This window comes from Glycine soja, chromosome 8 (genome assembly GCF_004193775.1).
Source record: "Glycine soja cultivar W05 chromosome 8, ASM419377v2, whole genome shotgun sequence".
NCBI lineage: Eukaryota > Viridiplantae > Streptophyta > Magnoliopsida > Fabales > Fabaceae > Glycine > Glycine soja.
This window is the reverse complement of record NC_041009.1, coordinates 19,021,338-19,044,104: the sequence shown is the minus strand read 5'-3', so window position 1 is coordinate 19,044,104 and position 22,767 is coordinate 19,021,338. Positions and strand designations below refer to the sequence as shown.

The 22,767-nt window shown below is 33.5% G+C and overlaps 2 protein-coding genes across 2 annotated transcripts; both read right to left on the bottom strand.

Moving 5' to 3' along the window:
- Positions 1-15: 15 nt before the first annotated feature.
- LOC114423682 lies at positions 16-6,082 on the bottom strand. The gene is made up of 4 exons (XM_028390524.1): positions 5,135-6,082; positions 3,464-4,858; positions 2,943-3,258; positions 16-1,804 (listed from the first exon to the last, which is right to left on the bottom strand). The coding sequence occupies exons 1-3, from the start codon at positions 5,282-5,284 to the stop codon at positions 3,124-3,126; spliced, it is 1,680 nt and encodes a 559-aa protein (XP_028246325.1). The 5' UTR covers positions 5,285-6,082; the 3' UTR covers positions 16-1,804; positions 2,943-3,123.
- Positions 6,083-16,028: 9,946 nt separating this feature from the next.
- LOC114422586 (putative kinase-like protein TMKL1) lies at positions 16,029-19,320 on the bottom strand. The gene is made up of 2 exons (XM_028389017.1): positions 18,326-19,320; positions 16,029-17,518 (listed from the first exon to the last, which is right to left on the bottom strand). Exons 1-2 carry the CDS (start codon positions 18,798-18,800, stop codon positions 16,926-16,928), a joined length of 1,068 nt encoding a protein of 355 aa, XP_028244818.1. The 5' UTR covers positions 18,801-19,320; the 3' UTR covers positions 16,029-16,925.
- Between the last annotated feature and the right edge of the window lie 3,447 nt (positions 19,321-22,767).

The window sequence follows — 22,767 nt, the reverse complement described above, 5'->3', positions numbered from 1 at the left end:
TCAACCGCAAGTATCAATAATCTAGGAATTAGTTTATAAATTCAATTTATTGAGGGATTGTCCGGTACCATTATTTCAATCCATCATTAACCAAAAAAGATAAATGTTCTAGTAAAAAAAAATAGGATTACATCATAAATCGCAGTACATCCTTCTTGAATACCAACTAGAGATCTCTCAATGGCCTGTATAGTAGACAAAAGATGCAATTCAGATGGCCTCTCTATATATGCTTTGAATGAATTCCGCAGCCCAATTTTAAATTCATCCAAGGAAAAGCAGTGCAATTCAGTAAAAGAATAAGCTTCAACTGATCCTTTATGAAGTGACTTGGTACTTGACTGTCTTTCATGAAAGGTTAGTGTTGCCCTTTTTCCTTGCAACGAAATGGTCTCGCCTATTGCCCTCATGTGAATCTGTATCAATTTTCTGTAAACTTTTCTAGAGGAGGTAGGATAAGTGAAAGGAAAATAACCCGCTAATTCTCTCAAATAGTTGCAAGCACCATCTAACAAAAGTAAAGCAGAATACTGTGGGACCGCAACCATCTCTGTAAATTCTAATAACAGGACTTGTGAAATTTCAATGAAAGTAGGTACAAAACTAGAAGGTAAGAAACCATCATCTTTCAGAAAATTTAACCTCAAAAGAGATGAGAAAACAATTAACAATTGTCTCAGCAAAAAAGCTATTTCAGGGTGATCACCTTTTACCAAGCTTTGCAACAAAGGCTTATTCAAACCCTGTAGCTCAGTGGATTCCACCCTGGCCAAAACCCTGGCAACATAGTTTTTACCATTTGGATTCAACATTCTCCCATGATTACTGACACTTTTGGAGACATTATCAACAGCTGATGAAGTACAGCAAGTAGCTGCAGCTTTAGATTCATTTTGTGTACCAACTAAGGCATTAGCCTTAGAAACTAAACTTTTAGATGACAAATAATTGGTACTTGACAAGGATAACTTCACGGCTGGATCTTCAAAATGTTGTGTATTGTGTGAACTTTTGGAAAGTTGATTACTCTCGATAAGCAATTTGTTTACAAAAAACATTGGTAAGTTCCATAAGAGAAGATATACAACTGTCCAGTTCAGAGGCATGCTCACTTTTCCACATCAACACTTTTTCTTTTTCATCACTATCTTTAGCATCTGTTTGGTCCGTGGAAGATGTGAGTAGGCCCCACAAAAGTCTACTAAAGCAACAAGCTGAAGAGGACAATCTATTAATGTTTTCATAAGTAAGACCAAATCCCACATTGACATTGCAAGGGGTATTGTGAACAGAAACAAGCAAGCTCTGTATCTGCTTTCTCAAATTCTCAGCCATAAAGGTTAAACATTTCAATGCCTCAAGCTTGGGGGAGTCCTGAGAATATGGAAGCAAATGATTCTCCTCATGGCTAATCTTATGATTAGAGATCTCTTCACAAGGCATCACAGCTTCTTTACTAATGGAAAAAGCGTGAACAATTTGATATTTTCCTATGCCAAACAAGACATTTGATGTGTAATGCATTAAGGAAAACATCATAGATTTACAGAGAATAATATTTTTGGTTGAGTGTGACTCTTTAATCCCAACAACCACAGATAATGACTTTGAAAGCCACAATACAGGTAGCGAACTTCCAGAAATAATCGAGTTTGGCGAGAATGGGATAGTGTTTGCCTTATCATAAAATCCGACTAATATATGCCATAATGTCTTCCGACAAGAGACAAATAATCTTAAATACTCAAAATAATAATCCCAGTGCATTGTACTCTGAAAATACAGCAAGGCACCAATAAGAAGCCTGAAAAGTTTAAGTAGGCAAAAACTTGAGAATGAATCATTTTGTTTCGCAAATTATGCTTCGAACAAATTTTTGCAGTAAACAACTAAAGAATGTGTCCAAGACATTTTATCATGGGTTCACAACTATTTGAATTTCTTTTTCTTCAGCAAGGATCAAGGAATGTGTAACCAAAAAAAGGTCAAGGAATGTATCATAAACAAATTTGAAAATTTCAAGCAAAGAGAGATAATTTTATAATTTCGTCCAATTACTTTCTTGCTTTTGAATATATAAACAAATAGTGACTGATAAAAAAAAATATAAACAAATAGTCTTGCATAAATATAAATAGGAAAAGAATATTAGTTAGTTAGTTAGTTAGTCAGCTGTTTAGATGGATTGAGTAAGCTGCCTATAAATAAATTAGGGTTGAATTTTAGACAAACTAAGTCTAAATGTTAATCAAAAAGTGCCGTGCACAATTTCCCAGGACTCTGTTATTCTTCTCTCTTCCCCTCTTTAGTTTCTCTTTCTGTTCCTTTCTCTTTCCTACCTAAATTCTATATCATATAGCTGCACTGGTTTAATGTCCTTTAGGCTCTTATTGCCAAAAGTAAAATTATTTGGAAACAGGAACAAGTCTAGTTTTGAAGTGCTATTAGAATATAAGCAACAGATCAAAGTGAAAAGACTCTCAAGACCGTATGTATGCCAATTATTAAGGCATAGGGTTGTGTTTGGAATTGGGACAGAAGGGAAGGTAAATTTTTTTTGGAATAGCTAGAGTAGTTAGTAAGTTAGCTAGTTATAAAGGGTTAATAAATAGAAGGATGTGAGGGGCAAAACACATTCTGAATTGTTAGCAATGGGGAATTGAACAAGTACTAAGTTATAAAAGAGGAAACCATTTCGAGGATAGATTTTTTTCCTGGTATTGTTTATTTTCAATCAAGAAATAAAATCTTCTATTTCTTTTCTGGCATTTTTACACTTTTGAGCTCTTTGACACTCTGTTTCTCTTTACTTTCTGTCTTTTATGAATACCCTACGCCAGCATTAGTTGAAATGTTTCTCTTCTCTATAATATAAGTTCTTTTTGTTATCTGCAAACAGACAAAAAACCATAAAGAAGTATCCAACAGAGAGATGAGTGTACCGTTCAAGGTTGAAAATACAAGTCAGAAGATGCGAAAATGATCTCGCATTTTTATCTTGCATCCGACACAAGAGATCAAGCAACTGGTGGCAATCTCTAAAAATTTTGTCAGTGACAGGGAAAGTCTCGTCTTTTCTGCTGATATCTGCAGGAAGTTTGTCACATGAAGGAGTGGTTGAACTTAAAAACTTAAAAACTCTGGCCAATTAGGCAATGACTGAAGATTGACATCAGTACATGGAATGTTACTAAATAATGGGAGCACCAATTTCTCTAAAGCAAGGCAAAATATCGAGGCCAGACTCCTGTGAGCAAACTGAAACAACAGTATGAAATGAATTAACCTTTTCTTGCTCAAAATACCACACCCCAGCATTAAATAAAAAAAAATTTAAAGATTACAACAGAAAACTGAAATAAGCTAAAAAAAACACTGGCAAAGATTAATATGCAACTCTATTATTATGTGTGTTTGTGTGAGGGGTAAAAATGAATTGTGTATAACCAAAAGAGGGTCTTACTTTTTGTTCATAAAAAAGTGAATCATTTAGAAGTTCTGATGATATTTGTGACAAAGTGATCGTCTTGAGCAGCTTACACTTGTCAATTTCTTGCACACCTGGCTCTTGAAAACTACTTGTTACACTGTGAAGGTAAGCATGGAGTAAATGTGAGAAGAACGTTTTCAATTGCTTCTTTGAAGCATGGTTGCTCCAAATATCAACATTTTTGCAAAGCTTTGACCAAATGAGTGTTGGCAATGATTTTTTGTTAGCAGCATACACTCCTAGATCCCAATCCCATTGGTTGCATCTTTCTTTTATGTGGTCTTGGATGCTTTGAGTGACCACAGAAACTACATCTTCACAAGTTACATAATCAGAAACAAAGATTGGGGATTGATACACACATGATAAATACTCCAAAATAAAATTAGTAAGGTCAGCCGCCTCTTCTTTCAGTGTCTTGATTTGAGATCTATAAGACTTCTTTTGCAAATAATGTTTCTTTTTTAAATACTTGAACAATTTAATCTGCTTATTCAAGTAAACAAGCCTTCGAAGAGCCATAGACTGAAATATATAGATCAAAGGGGAAGAGTCATCTGAGCCAAGTTTAAGATATATGTCAGAAATAAATTGCATAACAACAAGGAGGGAAGAAGAGGGTTGAACAATCCAAGAAAAATAACCAAAGTCTATCTTATCAATCCTCTCCATCAACTCAGAGGCAGAATATGTTGTGTAATCCTCCACCTCTGCAGACATCTTTGGCAAATCAGGAGGCCTAAGGCTTGCTTGCCTATATAAGCTTTGACAGGACACAAACAACTGAAAGAAGAACACAAGAACCCATTGACTGGACCTACCAAATTTCTTTAAAACTTTTCCCTTTCTAACCACCTGATCAACAGTTTCTCCTATGACAGAAGAAAAGAACTTGCAGATTGTATCTGGTTGTTGCCCAACTAGAATACTCAAGTAGGGACGCACTAATGCCATAAGTTCATTTACAGCAACCCCAAGAAGATTGTGGTTGCTGTTGGTGATAATAACCGAACCAAGAACTAAACAATACAGTCTAGACAGCCCTCTACCCAGCAATTCCCCTTGCAGATTAAAATTTTGCAATTTCTTGCCATCAACCAATGGACAGAAATCTTTCATCCACCTGAGAGATTCTGAAATATCTTCTGTTATTTGTCTAATACAACCACATACTTGCCCTTCGGGAATAGATTCAACAGCTTTATAAATGGCATTGATGAACTTCTCTGAAGATAACAGCCTTTCAACTGCTTCAGAATGAAATTCATTCGACAGAAATACCAAGAACCTGGAAGAACCCTCAGTATTACCCTCGTGAGATATAACAAGCCTTATTGCTTTGCACAATGCTAAAATAGCAATTTCCACCTACATCATTTCAAACATGTAAATACAACACAAGCTGAATCAAAACAAAGAGTATAACAATTTTAAAAAAATTTCCCCTCACCCAAAACATCATTCCCCTCCCCTTTGCCAAACAATCATACCTAGAATTACACCAAGTGACTAGCACATGAAGTAATGAAACCACCAACAAGGCAGAACCCATGCAAAACCTCTAAAACATAACACTTACTGCAGTCTGGGATATGGGATAAAAATACAGTATAAATAAACAGTAATCGGAATTTTGATACGAACCTGGAGAAGTTGACTGTAGAGATAAATTGTTTGGCATCCCAGGGCAGGTATAGTGGAAGGTAATGGGCATTGGTCAGGAACATTCACCAAATTGCAATTGATGGCAGAGCATGACAACATGAGAAGCCACAGATTTACCAATAACCTCATATTCAATTTGCAAAAGATATCCCATAGCAACTAGAATCTCGTTAGCAGGCAAGGTACTAGATATCTCCGTCCTGTTGGTTGTATCATAGTTGGAGAAGTGAAGTACACTAGTGAAACTAGTCATCAGTGTATTAAATATTTTCTTCAAGAAATTAAGACAAGCTCCTCCAGATGTGTCCTCGGTTCTCACATAAACTTTGTCTTGCATAAAACTAGCAAGTAATTTACCAATAGACTTGAGTAAAGCATGAAAATCCAACAACAGGGGATTAGCATCCACTTCAACTTGAATATAGGCATTAATCTTCAGCAAAAGGGGTTCCATAATCAGTACAAAAAAATTGAAAAGTGAGTTTTGAAGGTCTGCAGAAATATTATTTGAGCTACAGTGTTTTCCTGGCACTGGTTGCCTTGAACCATCTATATTCTCCACTATCTGGTGCCCTTCATCCAGTTTGAATTAACATACAAGTGAAATAACAAGCCTAAGCTACCCATTGCCATATCATTCTTCTTAGCTATAATTTTGTTCAGTACATCAAATAAAATGTCTAGTATAACTCTTAATAGTTGCCTTTGAGTCATTTGACTTATCATCACATGAAGCATCATCGTTTTCTGAAACATGCAAGCTTAAAAACTCAGGAATATGCATGTGATGAAACAGTCCATGAGAAAGAACTCCATGGTGTTTGTCTTGGATGCAGAGTATAAGATTAAGGTTGTTCCAGGGACTGTGAGGTTCCAAAGGGTGCCGTTTAGAAGTTTCTCGAGGTTGGGCGTCGAATATGTCTTTTCGCTTAGGATTTTGCATTCTGTGTAAGAAGGGTTATTGAGATGTTAATAAACCCTAAACCCTATTCTACAAATGATTCAACATAGGACCCACGTTAATCGTCGATTAAATTTTATATTATTAACAGAACCTCTCCAGTTTAAAGTAAAATGGAGAGGATCCAAATCCCTAATTCTAATATCTAAATATCTATATCTTCTAATTCTAAATTTAACAGAGAAATTTCCCCCAAAAAAAATTAACAGATAAATTATTTTTTTTTTCACTTCTATAATTTAGTGTTTTTATTTTTATACCTTTAATTTATTTTTTCATTTTAGTCCAAATAAAATATATCTATTTTATTTTTCATAACACTTTGAATTTTAAAAAAATATTTTCAACAGTAAAAGATGTCATCTAAAATGTTTTAAAGATAAAAAATAAAATAAATATATTTTATAATGACTTAAATGAAATACTTTTTACAAATAAAAAAAATATTTAAACTAAAAAAACATTTACATTCTACTCAATGTTCATAATGTATTTTTTTATTCTATTTCTAGAAAAAAAAAAGTATTTACATTCCGCGTTAACCTAAAGAAATATTAATCCAAATCCATTCCAATGGAATCTCACTCTTGTTTGGAGTAATGATTTTGCTAACTCAACCTATCAAGCCGCATTCATATATGCATCTATTAAATATCACTCTTAATTAATTAATCATTTAAAATCCGACTAATTTAATAGACTTTCTTTTCTCCTGTTTCTTCTTACAGCTACTTCTAATCATTCTATAAATCAATTGGTGGGAGCTGAAAAAAGTAATTTATTTATTTAACTTGGCAGTGGGGTGCATGTAAATTAAATATGAGATTTTTAATAGAAATGTATCAATTTTCATTTTTTAAATGCTCGAAAATACTTCTACAAACAAGAATGTTAAAAGTTGGTGGCTAAGATTTGGAGAGGAAAAAAAGTTGACGAAACATATTGAATTAATTAACCAATTGGTACAAGATTTGAATTTGACCATGTCATGAAATTTTACTTTTTGTTCTTACCAAAGATACTAGAGCATTTTACCAAGATTAATCTAGTAATTAAGGAAGAATAAAAGGAGAAATTTAAATCTTTTCTACTAATAAAAATTAATAATAATGATAATTAATATTTATCAATAAAAAAACATGACAAAATAAAAAAGCAGTTTTGAGTTTATTCAATGGAAAAATATGAGCCTGTACAACAAAATTCAAGGTGCAAGAATTCCCAATCCATGAGCCTTTTTACACTCCCAAGTCCCAAACTATTCTTCTTAAGCTACAGAGTCATATGTCTATATAAGATACAAGCAGAAAAGAATAAATTGAAAGGTTATGGACGATAGGCAAAGTACCAGTAGTTGGATGATACTGCATTAACGTCTAGTAATGAGAAGACAAGTTTTTTAGCACTTGGCTCGCAATACAAAAGCAATAGAACGATTACTCGATTCTTAAGTACTGCAAAACAATCATCATAAAGTAACATCCATATGTTCAATAAGAAACTCGTGTTATGGCGCACAAAGGGGAAAATTTAAATTGTCTTGTCTTGACATTCTTAATTACTTTTGTCTTATAGTGTTAATGTTTCTTTTGATTCATACGGTAAAATTCAACTCTGAGCACTAGGCAAAACTGACAGATTGTACTTCTCTAAAGATATGTTGCAAAAATTATTTGTGGTCCCATTCTTTCTAAACAATAGCGGTCCAGTGTCAAAGCTATTATATAACGGCTAGCTAGGATCTCTCAACGGATCGAAGCTCTGAAGTCTATATAAAACTTGAAGGTGTTTGTGTTAAATTTGTTGAATCATAAGAAAATAATCTGAGACAAAACAAACAAGTGTTGTAACACTGTCAGTTTACTGGACGAAGGAAACTTGAGCAAATTGAGTGAATCTTAGCTTTGCTAGGTTTGTGAGTTTCATTGTATATGAGCTTATTGTGTAAATACTCTTTGAGTGATTAAGAATACATTTTCTATCAAACATATACTGTTTGTGAAAGACAATAGTGGCTTAATGACAGAATACTTAGGTCTTAATCTCAAGAGGAGATTAAGTGTAGTGTCAGGAGTGGCCTAAAGAGTACTCGTTATAGCCAGAAGTGGCATAGAGAATACTTGATTGTAATCGAAGAATCGATTAGTTGAACTCTTCAAGGTTTGAATGAGAACTAGATGTAACCCAAAAGTTTGGCTGAACCAGTATAAAACCTTGGTGTTTTCTTTATTGCTTCTATATAACTAGTTTGTTTCTATAAGTTACTCCTGCACTACTATATCCAATTTTTGTGAATTGGTTTTCTAAGCATTAAGTGATTTCAAAACAACTTGGACGAAGCCTATCGTCCATTGATATTTATTTGAGTAAAACTTTTAAAAGTTTTTGGAAGACTAAGTTTTTATCCATCACATTATTCAACCCTTCTTCTAGTGTGTTTCAGGTACTTCAGGACAAGGGTTGGGTTATGAAATCAGCAAGAACTTGTCCTTTCATTACTCGTTATGGAACATACGTTAAAGAATATAGATTTAATTTAATCACTCATTTCCTTAAATATCCATGAAATCTATTAAAAAAATACCGGACAATATCAAACTTGCATAAAACCAATACCTCATTGGGCAGTAAATAATCCTTGAGTTTTTTAAACACGCATGAAATAAAGACAAGCATAATTTCTCAATAGGAATATATCTACATTCAACATCAAGTAATAATCGAATCAAATAATATATGGCTATTTCGATCCCATCTTCAGTATCTTGTGCTTAAAGGAATTTATACTCTTCTGCAATTGAAATGTACAATTTCAAAGGATTGCATGGTATTGGTGGAACTAATATTACAAGTGCAACTGATACTTACTTAATTTGGTCAAAGGCTTGTTGTTGTACATCTCCCCAAATGAATTCATCTTTGTTTTTTACTTTCAACAATACTAAAAATGTCTTCATTTTTCCAGTGGAATTGGCTATGAATTGACGAAAGAAATTAACCATTGGAAAGTTTAAGTTTTGGGAAGAGATTGATCAACCTTGTTATTGCCAAGCCACGGTCCAACTTTTGTTCAATTGCATCATGCTTTCCTCTCCTCTTGGCCTAAGTGTATTATTATCTTTCCATTAGAAGGTCATGCAAATTACAATCAAGGATTGCTTCTCTGAAACCATTGAGCAACCAAGAAAGGGGATTCATTAAACAAATTTTGCCATCATTTGATAACAAACCATTGAAGTCTCAAAAGATACACCAAGGGAAGGTAGTATCTGATGCCATAGAACAAAAAAAGTTCAAAGACTTTCTTCTTTTGTTTTTGATAGGGTAGCCATAGAAGGTCGTTAATCTCCATCGTGAAAGGATTTTTCCAGAGCGGTGCCAAACCACCACTACTTCCATTGGCATCCACTAAGAACAAGAATCAAGTCATGATGAAATTTTATTTCTTCTATACATATAGTGTGAGCAAGTGTTTGGCACAATCCACATGATATAACAAGACAATATCCCATAAGATAAGAAATATGCTAGGGTCGGCTAAATCCTGACAGTTCCAACTGGGTAAAGTCATTATCCCGGGAGGGCCTAGCTGGGTAGGTCAATTAATTCAATGCTACTAGCTAAATTTCAAGTAAAAGTGAGTTATTAAGAAACATAGAGAAAAGGAATCTTCATCTACTTCATAAAACTCAAGGCATGAAAAAAAAAAGTTGAAGCACATAAATGCCTAGACTAAAAATAATCAAAACAAATGTCTCACCTATGAAAATGTATTAGACATTGTAAAATTATCAAACCAAAAACTAAATTAGGGGCTTCATGCTTTTTAAGTTTTGTTCTAACACCAACTAAACATAGTGAGAAATCAATGTGTTCTTCAAGGTTTGGAGCAAAGGATATTCGAGCCCTAGATCATTCCCATCAAGGTTAAGGTTCTCCATGTCTGGCATCTCCATGCGAAGGGAAGGTCAAGGATTAGGAGTGGTTAAGGGAGAAAGCGGGTAAGGTTCACTCTGCAATGAAGGAAAACTCAAATTCTCATACATTATGGGCAAAATCTCTCAAGGGAGAGGAAATTCTTACAAGGTGAGAAAAAAAGACATATATAATTTGATCAAATTAGATCTTAATTAAGTTGTTTTTTTTCTTTCAAATAGACTAATAATTATAAATGTTATTAATTATCTTCCACCATTTAAACACGATTAACAAATGAGGTAAGCAGAGTCAACATCACTTGGTTAACAAATGATGCAATCAAATAAGTTTGGTCATTGATTAAGCTTTTTTATCAACATATATTAATTATTAGTATGTGTTGAGGTGTTTGGCAAGTGTACCAAATCGCTCTAAGTAGTAATTCTCGAAAGTCCGAGTATCATTTTCACAGGGATTTTATTGCACTTTATTGAATACTCTTCAAATTGTAAGTAAAAGTAAATAGTAAAAACAGGAATAGGCACAAGAATAAATTGTTACTACTAGATCAAATAATTTAGGAAGACAATTGATGAAAATGCCAAGACCGGACAAACCTAATTGGCCTACGATGAATGAATTTATGATGTTCATTACCAATGCAGTTGAATTAGTTCTACCCACATCTATTAATTTTACTTGCCCCTGATGCCTCACGATGACAAGCCTATTTTAACTACCTATCTCCCAAATACCTTTTGTGAAGATTCAATAATTAAAATGCATTAAGGTTAAATTCTAGATGTTGCTAAATGCATGGGCATTGGGCCATCATTCAATGCCTAGCAATGCTAGCCCGACGATCCTTTTCTTAATTTGTTCTATTAGGTGTTACCCTTTCCCAAGTGTATAACCCCTAAAACTGATGCATGCATTACTTCTTAAATCCTTATTAGGAAATACCCTCTCTCGAGCGAATAAAACCCAAAAGAAATTCAAGACATAAATGCAAGATAAAAAGAAAAGAATCAGAACATAAAACCTAGAATGAATCTTCTTTGCATTGATAACTCTTGAAGTACACCATACATCGTTGGCTTTTTAGGCCTGCCAAGCCCTAGCTATGGGATTAGCCGCTCATGGCCATTGAGGGGCTTTACAACTGGGGTGAAGGAAAGAACGGATAAAAGCAAAGAATATAGAGAGAAAGGGAGAGCTCAGGCTTGGAATGCTAAGAGAAGTGCTCTGAGGCGAGGTGTACTCTCCCTTGGCTTGGATCTCTATTTATAGGTGTAGAAATGGGCTTTGGGCCTTCAAAGGCGCGCTTAGCGCGACAACACGCGCTTAGCACGGTTAGATTGTGCGCTTAGCGCCTGCTACAGGCTTAGTGTGTGCTTATGTTGGAACGCCTCGCTTAGCGCCTGTGTTTCCTTCCACGCTTAGCGCGTGACGCGCGCTAAGCGCGCGTGTTGGGCTGGGCCTGCTTCAGATTTTCTTCTTTTTCTTCAATTTCTGTTGCCTTTTTGCTTGTTGTACCTTCAGTTTTCATATCTGCAGGCAAAAATTCAACTAAATTAATTTTCTAACTTTTAATCACAAATAACTGCTAAATAATTAATTTTAAGCCAAAATTTGACTAATTTTATACTATTAATTCACAATTATTTAACAGTTATCAATATGGTTAGTTTTTGCTAGTGAGGGATTTGAACCCATGATCTCTCCTCCATTTCTTTTTCCCTTAATCACTAGACCAACTTTATATCTTCATTTTTTAAGGACTTAATTAAGTTTTTCATATCTGAAATATAGATCATTTTTAGATTACTACTTAACATTCATTTTTTTCCAACTAAGTACCTTAAAAAAATTTAATATCATTTTACTACCTGTCGTTAGTCATCTTCTGTTAAGTGATGATGTGACCTTCAATGATGTGGTAATGACGTGTTAGTGATTGACGTGATAACGTGACACTATGTTTACTACGTCATCACTTAACAAAAGACCAATGACAAGTAGTAAGTTGAAACATGAAAATTTTTCAGGTAGGTATTGGACAAAAAATGAATTTTTAGGTAGTAATCTAAAAATGACCTATTTTTCAGGTATAAAAAATTTATTTAAATCATATATAATTGGTATTTTACGGTCTATGATCAATGTAAACATATAAAATGTTATGTCTTTCTTCACTCTTCCTTCAATATTCTCTGGATCCAAAATATATATCTCACCATTTGATCTTGTTGGTTCTCTTTTAGCTTTGTCCAAATATTAAAAATATTTAGTTTTTTGACGAGTTATTTTAATTAATTTTTAGTTTCTTAAGTCTATATAAAATTAAATTACATATATGTTCATCAAGTTATTTTAATTAATTTTTAATTTTTTGACAAGCTTACAAATATTTAATTAAATAAAAATGTTTGGAAATAATTTTTTCTTATTGACTTACAAGATTTGCTTTTAAATATGACTTAAATTTGTGATTACCATTTTATTTTTATTTTAAATAAAATAATAAAATTTATCATTTATCATTTTATCTATAATTAAATTATTTATTTTGATAAAACCCCTCCTTCTCATTTGTTAACTAAAAAATTGTTTTTCAGATTGGCTTATTAAGTTTTTCATACTTGGAAAATTGACTGTTTTCAAATTAGTATCTAAAAAATCATTTTTTTTTATCAAATAACTACTTAAAAAATTGTTTTAATTTATTACCTGTAATCAGTCCCTTTCCGTTAAGTGATAATATGATAGAGAAAGTGTCACATCATCACGTCCAATCACTAACACGTCATTAAAGGTGATGATATGACAATGAGGTATCTATGACAAAGCATAATGACATGACACTTTATTTGTCACATTATCACTTAATGGAAGTCAACGATATGTAGTGAAATAAAATTGAATTTTTTTAGATACTTGGTTGAAAAAAATGAATGTTAGGTAATAATCTAAAAACAACTTATATTCAAGGCTTGAAAAACTTAATTAAGTCTTATGAGTTCATTTATTTTTTGTGAGTTGACTAGTGTGTAAACTCTTTTTTAGTAGATTCTAGGTAGACTTGATAAACTTTTAGTAAACTCTATAGACTCTCGAGTTTACTATTGAGTCAACAAGTCATCAAGTTAAAAAATTAGACCAAAACCTAAGTCATTTTGAGTTATTTTATGTTTGTTTAGGGTTCAACATACATTCATTTAGTGTGTTCTTCCCAGATTAAAAAAGTTTCACCTCTAATAACATCAAATCTTAATGGAAATGTTCTACCACTACTATATCATCTGCAAGTTATTATTTAGTAGTGATGCATTATTAAACTTGGTTATTTATGTATTGTAAAATTTATGATTTATTATTTTACTTTATGTTGTTGAAATATTTAATTGATATGTTATTTATAGATATTTTGTTGTTATTTTTACATAAAGTGATGGTCTCTTACGATTTACGAATCAAGTCTATGAAACCTTTATAAATATAAGTAAACTTACAAATTTAATAATCTTGATGGTAGTTATGAGATGTTTATTTTATTTAAGTAAATGACTGTATTGCATTATTCTAATTTGTTTTCACATTTTGATTTCATTAAAATGAATGCATACAATTTAGATTTCTTTTGCCAACAATTTTCCTTTAAAATTGGTAGTCGTGTTTTAATTTTAATTAAAATTAATTTTGAAGTAAACTAATTTTAAAAAATATTTATCTCAAACAAATTTATAGTAAAAGTGACACTTATCTTGACATTAGACTGGTCTATTACAATTATAGATTGACTAAATTCTAAATCTTAAATCTTAAAACTCTAAACTCATTAGAATAAACCTAGTGGTAGAGAATTTACATAAATATTTTTAAATCATTTTCTTTTGTTAACACGTTTATGTGAGTTGGGTTTTGAGAGTTTATAGAAACTGGACATGCCTCAAGTTCAAAGAATGTTAATTTAGAGAAGCTTTTCATTCAAATATTTTTGTACCAATATTTTTGTGAAAAAAATAAATTGATTCATAAATGTTCAAAGCCATCCAAATTGATACAGCACGACACACATCAGTCTGCAGAAAATCTGAAACGCTTTTTTTAAACAGAGAAAATCTAAAATGATAAGCAACTTTACCTAATTAATTAAGGAATGCTTGTACAACTTTCACCCTAAAACTTCCTCTTTTTCACATATTTAAATTTATTGAATCTATTTACAATTACAATTTTTTTTTTCTTTTGATTTGAGTAAGTCTTACTTTTAGTTTTAAAAAAAGAATCTTTAGGTAAATGGATTATTAATGCGTAAAATGCGAGCTAATAGTCCAACATGAATAAAAAATAATACCAACAGGGATCATTCTTTTTTCCATAGAAAAATGTAGCCATATTATGGGGTCCTTAGGGGCAATTTATTGCCGTATCATGCTTGTGGATCCAGACTCTTTTGAGGCATTTCTTCTTCCCAATAATTTGTAATGGGAAAAAGAGTTTGGTTGGTTAGGCTGTAGGTCATTTCACAACACAACCAATAATTTGATTTCCAGTGAAATTTTTGTAGTTTTGGAAAAAGAAAAATGTCGATAATGATTGAAAACTTACCATTAGCCTTAAGTTGCAATTATAATATCATGTGTTGTATAAGGACATCTATAAGCATACTATTCATTAATTAATGAAGAGACATGCAAACCCATTCATGGGATTCTAGTAGCTTTAAGACAGCCAATGAATTACGAAGATGCAACAATGATGTTAATCATGTAAAGATGTACCTCTGCTTTGTTTTCTAATGACTTTTTCTTTGTTTTTAAACCTTAAGAAGATCATAAAGAAGGGGTAAATTAGAACTTACGGAACACTCTATCATAAGTATGTTACAACTTAAGAAGACTGTGCAGTAATAGAACCGCCTACAAGATCAAGAAAAAAATTTCCATTTAGGAAACATTAACAAAATCTTTACCATATTTTAACTATTTTGTTAGCATTATCTTAAACACACAATTAGTTGGATTCTAAAATAGAGTGTTCGTAAAATGTTATTTTTGCTTATCCAATTTCATTTATTTGATCTCTTTAAATATCACGTATTTAGTCCCACTCCCACACATAAACACTTAACTGACAAAACAAATAGAATATTATGGAAAACTAACAAATTGACCATTCAAGAACGATAAGTAATTTTAAGAGGATTAAATTATAATTTTTTTTTAAATGCAGGACTATATATTTAAAATCATGATATTTAGAGGTACTTAAAAATATACTTAATTCATAAATAAATAAATACTTATGATTCTAAATATATCATGAAGAACATTTCTTCATGTCTAAGACAATTTTAGTCAAACATTCAGCACTATCAACCTTCAATAATCTTCTATCCATGCATAAATACAGAAAGTTATGTCAAAATAACATTATACTCAAACTACTATGTTGTTACACTTTTTTTCTATCAACAGAAATCTAAGATGGATACCTAGAGATTTACAATAACTCACATATTCTCCTCAATTAACTAAGTTGTTACACATGTTTATGTGGAGAAGGTCATGACACGAAGCTACTACTATATATAAAGAGAAAAGGTGGGAACCACAATGTTGCATCTTGTTACCACACCTGTTCTTATGCCCCCACACGTCCCCAATGTTTATGGAGAAATTTCGGTTGATTGGGGTCCTAAGTCAAAGTGACATATCACATTTCCAAAAGCACAGATCGATTTGACTAAAGTTGCAATTTTATAACCGTAATTGTGGTCCTTTAAGAGATTAGAAATCTAAACTATCTTTAATTAGTTATAAACTAGATAGTGATGTATCAGCAATGAATTAGCACACCCTCCCTCACCTAACTTCCAACTACCACCTCCTACTAGCTAAAAGTTATGAATGAAAAATTAAAAATTGCAATGGTGGTTGATATTTTTCTAATTCTCTATTTGATAAACGTGCAATGTCAGAATCCTCTGAATTGAGGGAACAATAATTGGCTGCTTAAACTAAAAGTTGTTGCATAACTGAAAACTAACATTTCATCAAATGAAGATTACAAATGGAAAAAAAGTATGGTCTCTAAAGATAAAGAACTGTAAAATAATCTCAAGTAGATAAAGAACATAATGAAAAATGAAATGGTATTGCTGTGAGACCTAACCATAACAAACAATGTAACTTCTTGTAGGTGAGATTTTCAAAATCTGCCACCAAATGATCTCACTTCCTGGCCTACATAATTATTCAGATTCCTTTGCACTTTTGTAGGTTCAATTCTATGGCCAGAACATGGAATTTGATAGGGGCACTGTGGATAAAGAGCATTTTTTTTTCATCACAGTTCCTGTGGTTTATCCACTACAGCCAAACTCACATACTAGCTACAAATTCTTGGACATAAGCACATTCTTGACAGCAAAAGAATCTCTGTAATTTCCCATCAAAACTCTGCAATTAGTATCAAGATCAGTAGCATCAAAGAAATTCTTTGGACACTGTCCATGTCACATGCTCACTTGTTTTACCAAACAAAGTCTCACAAATCTAAAAAATGAACTCAGTAATTTGGGAGCCAGATTTGGAATTCTAGAAATTGGCAGCTTTAGTTTCAAGATATAATTCCTCATTTGACTTTACCCCTTGACATCAACATCAACTGTCCTGAAATTTGTTTGGTAGTCAATTGCACATTTTGTGAGCAGAACACTTACTCTTTTTTTTTCTTCCTAATTTCTCATATATAAATGTTATATTGTCTCCAACCACATCATTGTTAATGATGAACATGAAGAATTTCAAAGTGTGCAGCACCATTGCAGCCAAAGTGACCAATACCACACACACACAAAAAAAATCACAAAAACCCTCATGGATTCTAGAACATAATTTCTTCAAGTTTCTTGAGGACTTGCTTTATGTTAGGTCTAACTGAGGGTGAAGGGGAGCAACAAGCCATAGCAAGTTGAAAGACTTTGAGAATGCATTCTTCCGTCACTGGAATGTTATCATCTCTGCTGTTCCTGAGAAGAATGGCAGGATGGTATAAATCAGCAATTCTGTGTCCAAGGACTGCATTTCTCATGAAATTTGGCAAATAGAAATCCTCGTCAGGAGTTGGATGCTCGTTGATAGGTTCCTTTCCTGAAAGCAATTCCAGCAAAATCACACCGAGGCTATAAATATCACTCTCTTCACTTGCATCCTTCATTTTGATGAGCTCAGGTGCCTTGTAACCCTGAGCTGCTGAACTTTCAAGCATTTCTTGGCCAGCCGTTGGATTCAACAGAAGATGTAGGCCGGAATCCGAGATGTACGGCTGGTAGGAGCGATCCAGAAGAATGTTTTTAGACTTGAGGTTTCCATGAATAATAGGCTTCTCCTGTGATGTGTGAAGATGCTCTAGTCCTTTGGCTATACCAATGGATATTCTACATATGTTAGACCATTTGTAACACTCTCCATTTCCATCTGCTAAGTGAACATCTTTGATCAATAAATGAAATATATAACTCAAAATAAAAACCACTCTATAAGGTGTGAAGAGTAGGACTAATGAATCAAATAGCTTGTTTGAAATCTTCTGTCTAGTTATTTGATCACTTGCCCCTCTTAATGTATACATTTCCTAGTGTCAATAAAATTAAACGAAAAGATGAATGAATACCAATGCCATCAAATGACCTAAACATATGAAAATTAAAATTGAGTAGTGTTAATATCAACCTGGAAAATGTTACTAAAACAAAAAACAGAAAGAAAAAGTTGTATTCCTGCTCTGTCACTAGAAAAGAAAAGTCTATTCGTTAAAGTACACATCAAAATTAAAAGATTTACATAATTCCTATATTGCTTCCTTTTAAAACAATAAAAAAAGAAATAATACATATTCCAACACAACATCATCTCTACTGTGTAAAAATGATGTAACTTTTTGCTGTGCAAATATCATTCAATTGTCTATTTTTTTTTCAACAGCATTCAATTGTCTGTTAAAGTAACTATTAACATTTACAGTCAACACAAAAACAATTTGCTTCTTCATCAATGTTTCTTCTTTAATTCCCAAATCCCCACAATTCAACACTCTCCATCTTCTAAGAAAAACCTAACAGCAAAACCAGTTTAAGCAGTGAATGATTTGTCACAAGCCTAACAGAAAAATTAGAGATCAAACCCATTATTATATTGCTAAAATCAAGACACACAACACCAAAAAGAAGATCCACAAAGAAAACAAGACACACAAAATTTCATTTCAAAGAACATTTTATTTACCTCTTATAAATTGAGTGAGACTCCCATGCCTATAGAAGGGATGAACAAGAAGCTTCTCACCCCTTGGCCCAGTGTAGAACCCCAGAAGAGGAACCAAGTTAGGGTGCCTTATCCTTCCAAGAAAGTGAATCATCTCATCCAATTCTTCTCCCCTTGCAGTGCACACTGGCCTCAGAAACCTGAGCAGGCTCACCTTGTTGCTCCTCTGCAACAAAGCCTTGTACAGTGTTCCATAGTTGGATTTTCCAATCACTTCACCAGGAGCATCCAAAATGTCACATATTGTAAGGTCCTCTCCACCCTGAAAGATCATCAAATCCTCCTTCTGAGCCATTTCCCCATCCTCCTTGTGTTCTGAACTCTCAATGTCTTTACTCTCATTATACTTTGACACCCTTCTCTTGCTATAGAACAAATAAACAGCAACAAACACTAAAAAAGTAGCTGAAGCTAGTCCAAGCACTAGTATCAACATGGAGGGGGTAGGTTTCTTTCTTCTTGCTTCACTGAAAAATCTGATCTTTTTAGTGAACTCGATGACACAAAATAAGAGGGTCAGATTAAATGAGATGATTAAGATCTGGGGTTGTGATGAGTCATGAGAGAGATTGAAAGGGGGCACATGTTGATGGAAAAGTGGACTAATTTTTAGAGGGGAAAAAATAAGATGATAATATTCCCATGTGGGTATATAGGACAAGGAGAAGCATTGTTAAGGGAAACTTTGTAGTTGTTTAGTGGAACCCAATTTTTTTTAAGGTGGTGGGAAATTAGTACTTACATGAGGTGGTGGAAGTGGTGGCTAAGCTAAAATGTGCAATAATTGAAGCAGAAATGGACATAAGAGAAGGTTAAGTAAGTAAGTTGGAATGAATGAAGGAAAGAGGGATTTGTGTTGTGAGGAACATACACGCTGGATGGAAATGGAATGAATGAATGTGAATGCAATGTGAGACAGATCTAAGGCATGTGATGGTTCTATCCTCAATTTTTGACTCTCGTGTCTCTGCTGATGTTATGTGATGATGTGAAAATTACTAATTTGCCACACACCCCACAAGGACCAATAAGGGTGCTTTTATTATTATTGGGGTGAGTCCTAGATTTATACTTGAAAAGTATGGTGCCCCAAATATCATTACTACATCATGTACTACAAAGAGAAAATAGGATCTCGACTCAAGTGTAAAATTTTGGTTGATAGCATACAATTTTATGCACTGAATCCATTAAATTCATTTTATATTGATTTCTTTTTGAAAAAAATAATTCTATATCATTTTTAAGATTATAAATATTGGTGGAGTTGTACATATAAATATTCAAATTATTATATTTACAGTAATTTTAATTAGTTGATAGTTTTAAAAAAATTGTGCTAATAATATATTTAAATTAAATTTTATTGTTTCAAATAAATATAACTGAAATACATTAATATATGACTGTATATGTAAAATAAAAAAGTCTTTCAAGTAAAAAGCTGAACCAATCACTCAATTAATTAGACTGATTTCTTATTAATTGAGAATTTAAAACTTTTTTAAGTTGTATATTTACTTATAATTACAATTCTTAAGAATTATGATAGGAATTCTATACCTTTAAAAAAAGGAGTTGATAGGTACACCCAGCATTATTATTGGTGCACTCAACAACTTTTAAAATTATCGAAACTGCCCATGCTGCCCCTACTACTCCTTCTTTCTCTCTTTTCATGAACAGTGCCGCCATAACAATGCTTCCATTTACTGCACCCAGCACCCAGCTTTTAAAAGGGAGTTGCTAGGTGCACCCAGCAACTTTTAAAATTATCGAAACTGTCCCTGCTGCCCTTACTGCTCCTTCTTTCTCTCTTTTCATGAACAGTGCTTCCATTTACTGCACCCAGCACCCAGCTTTTAAAAATGGCACAATGCTTCCATTTGCACATCCTCTCCTTTTCTCTCTTCGGTGAGCAGTGCTTCCCCGTATTTTGTTCGTTTCCTTGCGATCGATTTGGTTCAGTGAACAGTTAGGTTTCGTGAAGGTGAAGGTGAAGGTATCGGTGTTCGGTGTTGCGGTGGTGGTCGTTTGCGGCGAGGTACACAATGTTGGGTGCGTTCTGGTGTACGGTAGGTCGCGCAGATCAAGTTGATCCGCATGTAGATTTCATTGCCTTGGATCAAGTGGCTTGTCACGGATCAACTTGATCCGTGACAGGCTTTATTTTTTGAAATTTTAAAGTTTAATTTTGTTTTTAAATTATTACTTTGTTTGTATTGTCATTTTTTATTTGAATTGTTTGTACTTGTAGAATGAAATAGGGTTTTGGCTTTTTACTAATGATGAGTTATTATGTATAGTTTTGTATGCTATGTGTAGTTCGGTTATGTGTTCTATGTTTGTGTTGAAATTTTTGATTTATTGTTAAGATGGACGAAGATCGGTGGATGTATGAAGGTATAATACCTGAAGAAGTGGATGTGGATTATGAAAATGAAGAAGAATGTGGTGTGAATGAACCACATGGATGCGTTCAATACTTTTCAGGTAATAATGTCCATGATTGTGAGTGATTTAATAAAACGAATATGTTGTAGGAAACTGAAATTATCTGGATTGGTTTGTAGGTGTTTGACAGCCGAGAGGATGTTTTGCGGTGGGCTCGATCCGTTGCTTATGAAAATGGATTTGTGGTGGTGATTGTAAGGTCTGACACAAACACAGGTAGTAGAGGAAGGACTTCGTTTGTGTTAATTAGCTGTGAAAGGAGTGGCAAGTATAGGTGTAGGAAGAAAAAATTTGTTAGAAGAGACACTGATACTTGGAAATGTGGGTGTCCCTTCAAGCTTCATGGCAAGCCAGTGGTTAGAGGACAAGGCTAGATGGTGAAGTTGATTTGTGGGATTCATAATCATGAATTGGTCAAGTCATTAGTTGGACATCCATATGTCGAGCGATTGACTAAAGATGAAAAGACACTTATTGCTGATATGACGAAGTCAATGGTCAAACCAAGAAACTTTCTCCTGACTCTGAAGGAGCACAATGCCAATAATTGTACGACCATCAAACAAATACACAATGCAAGAAGTGCATATTGTTCTTCCATTAGAGGAAGTGATATTGAAATGCAACATCTAATGAAGCTTCTTGAACGAGATCAGTATATTCATTGGCATAGATTAAAGGATCAAGACGTGGTTCGTGATATCTTTTGGTGTCACCGTGATGCAGTGAAGTTAGTCAACACATGTAATTTGGTATTTTTGATAGACAGTATCTACAAAACAAATCGGTACAGACTCCTATTGCTCGATTTTGTTGGGGTGACACCAACTGGAATGACATTCTCTGTCGGTTTTACATATTTGGAGGGTGAACATCTTAATAATGTGGTTTGGGCTTTAGAATGCTTCCAAGGTATATTTTTAAGACATGATGTCCTCCCTGGAGTTATTGTCACTGACAAAGACATAACATTACAAATTTGTTGTGAAGCTTTCACATAAACAAGAACGTGAAGGCCAAATGTAAATCGTTAATTGGTCAAAGAAATGCTTGGGAATATGTCATGAATGCCTGGGGAACTCTTGTTGATTGTCCTTCAGAGCATCAGTTTGATGAGTGCCTAAAGAGGTTTGAAATGGTTTGTTCACCTTGACCAATGTTTGTTGATTATGTCAAGGATACATGGATAATCTCACACAAGGAAAAATTTGTTACCGCGTGAACGAATAAGGTGATGCACTTAGGGAACACAACAACAAACAAGTATGAAATTATTCACTTATTTCTATTAACATTGATTAATTGATGGATTTTTATTGTTGTATATGTTTATTGTTATTTGTGTATTTGAAATGTAGGGTTGAATATGCTCACTGGGCTTTAAAAAGAGTGTTACAGAATAGCCTTTGAGACTTATGCAATGTCTGAGATGCCATGAACAATATGATGACGCTACAACACAAGGAAATTAGAGTATCATTTGAAACAAGTACACATGCCGTTGGACATGTCTTCAAAAAAACCTTATACAAGAAGCTTCTTGGAATGGTTTCAAGGTATGCTTTAAATCATATTGCTGCTGAATTTGAGCGTGTTCACTATGGTGGCAAGAATCCTTCCACTTGTGGTTGTGTGATGAGAATCACGCACGGTCTTCCTTGTACTTGTGATCTATCCAAATATGTTGTTGGTTGCATCCCATTGGATTCAATCCATATGTTTTGGAGGAGACTCGATTTTTCAGACCAAGGGTTATCTGAGCCCGAGGTGAGCATTAAGGAAGTAATGGAAACTATATCCAAAAGATTTGAAGAACTTTATGTTTGTGGTAATTTTACTCTGAATACTAAGCTTTGGGAGATTGCATACCCTGATCAAAATTCAATGTGTCCTCCTCCAGCAAAGGTTAACACAAAAGGTGCATCGAAGAAACTGATGAACAGAAACCC

Excerpts from the sequence above, each read along its gene's own strand:
- LOC114423682 (XM_028390524.1), bottom strand. The coding sequence starts at position 5,284 with ATGAGGTTATTGGTAAATCTGTGGCTTCTCATGTTGTCATGCTCTGCC. Across the intron at positions 4,859-5,134 it reads TCTACAGTCAACTTCTCCAG|GTGGAAATTGCTATTTTAGC; the intron begins GTTCGTATCAAA and ends GAAATGATGTAG. Across the intron at positions 3,259-3,463 it reads CACTTTTTTATGAACAAAAA|TTTGCTCACAGGAGTCTGGC; the intron begins GTAAGACCCTCT and ends CTGTTGTTTCAG.
- LOC114422586 (XM_028389017.1), bottom strand. The coding sequence starts at position 18,800 with ATGTTGATACTAGTGCTTGGACTAGCTTCAGCTACTTTTTTAGTGTTT. Across the intron at positions 17,519-18,325 it reads TCTCACTCAATTTATAAGAG|ATGGAAATGGAGAGTGTTAC; the intron begins GTAAATAAAATG and ends TTCACTTAGCAG.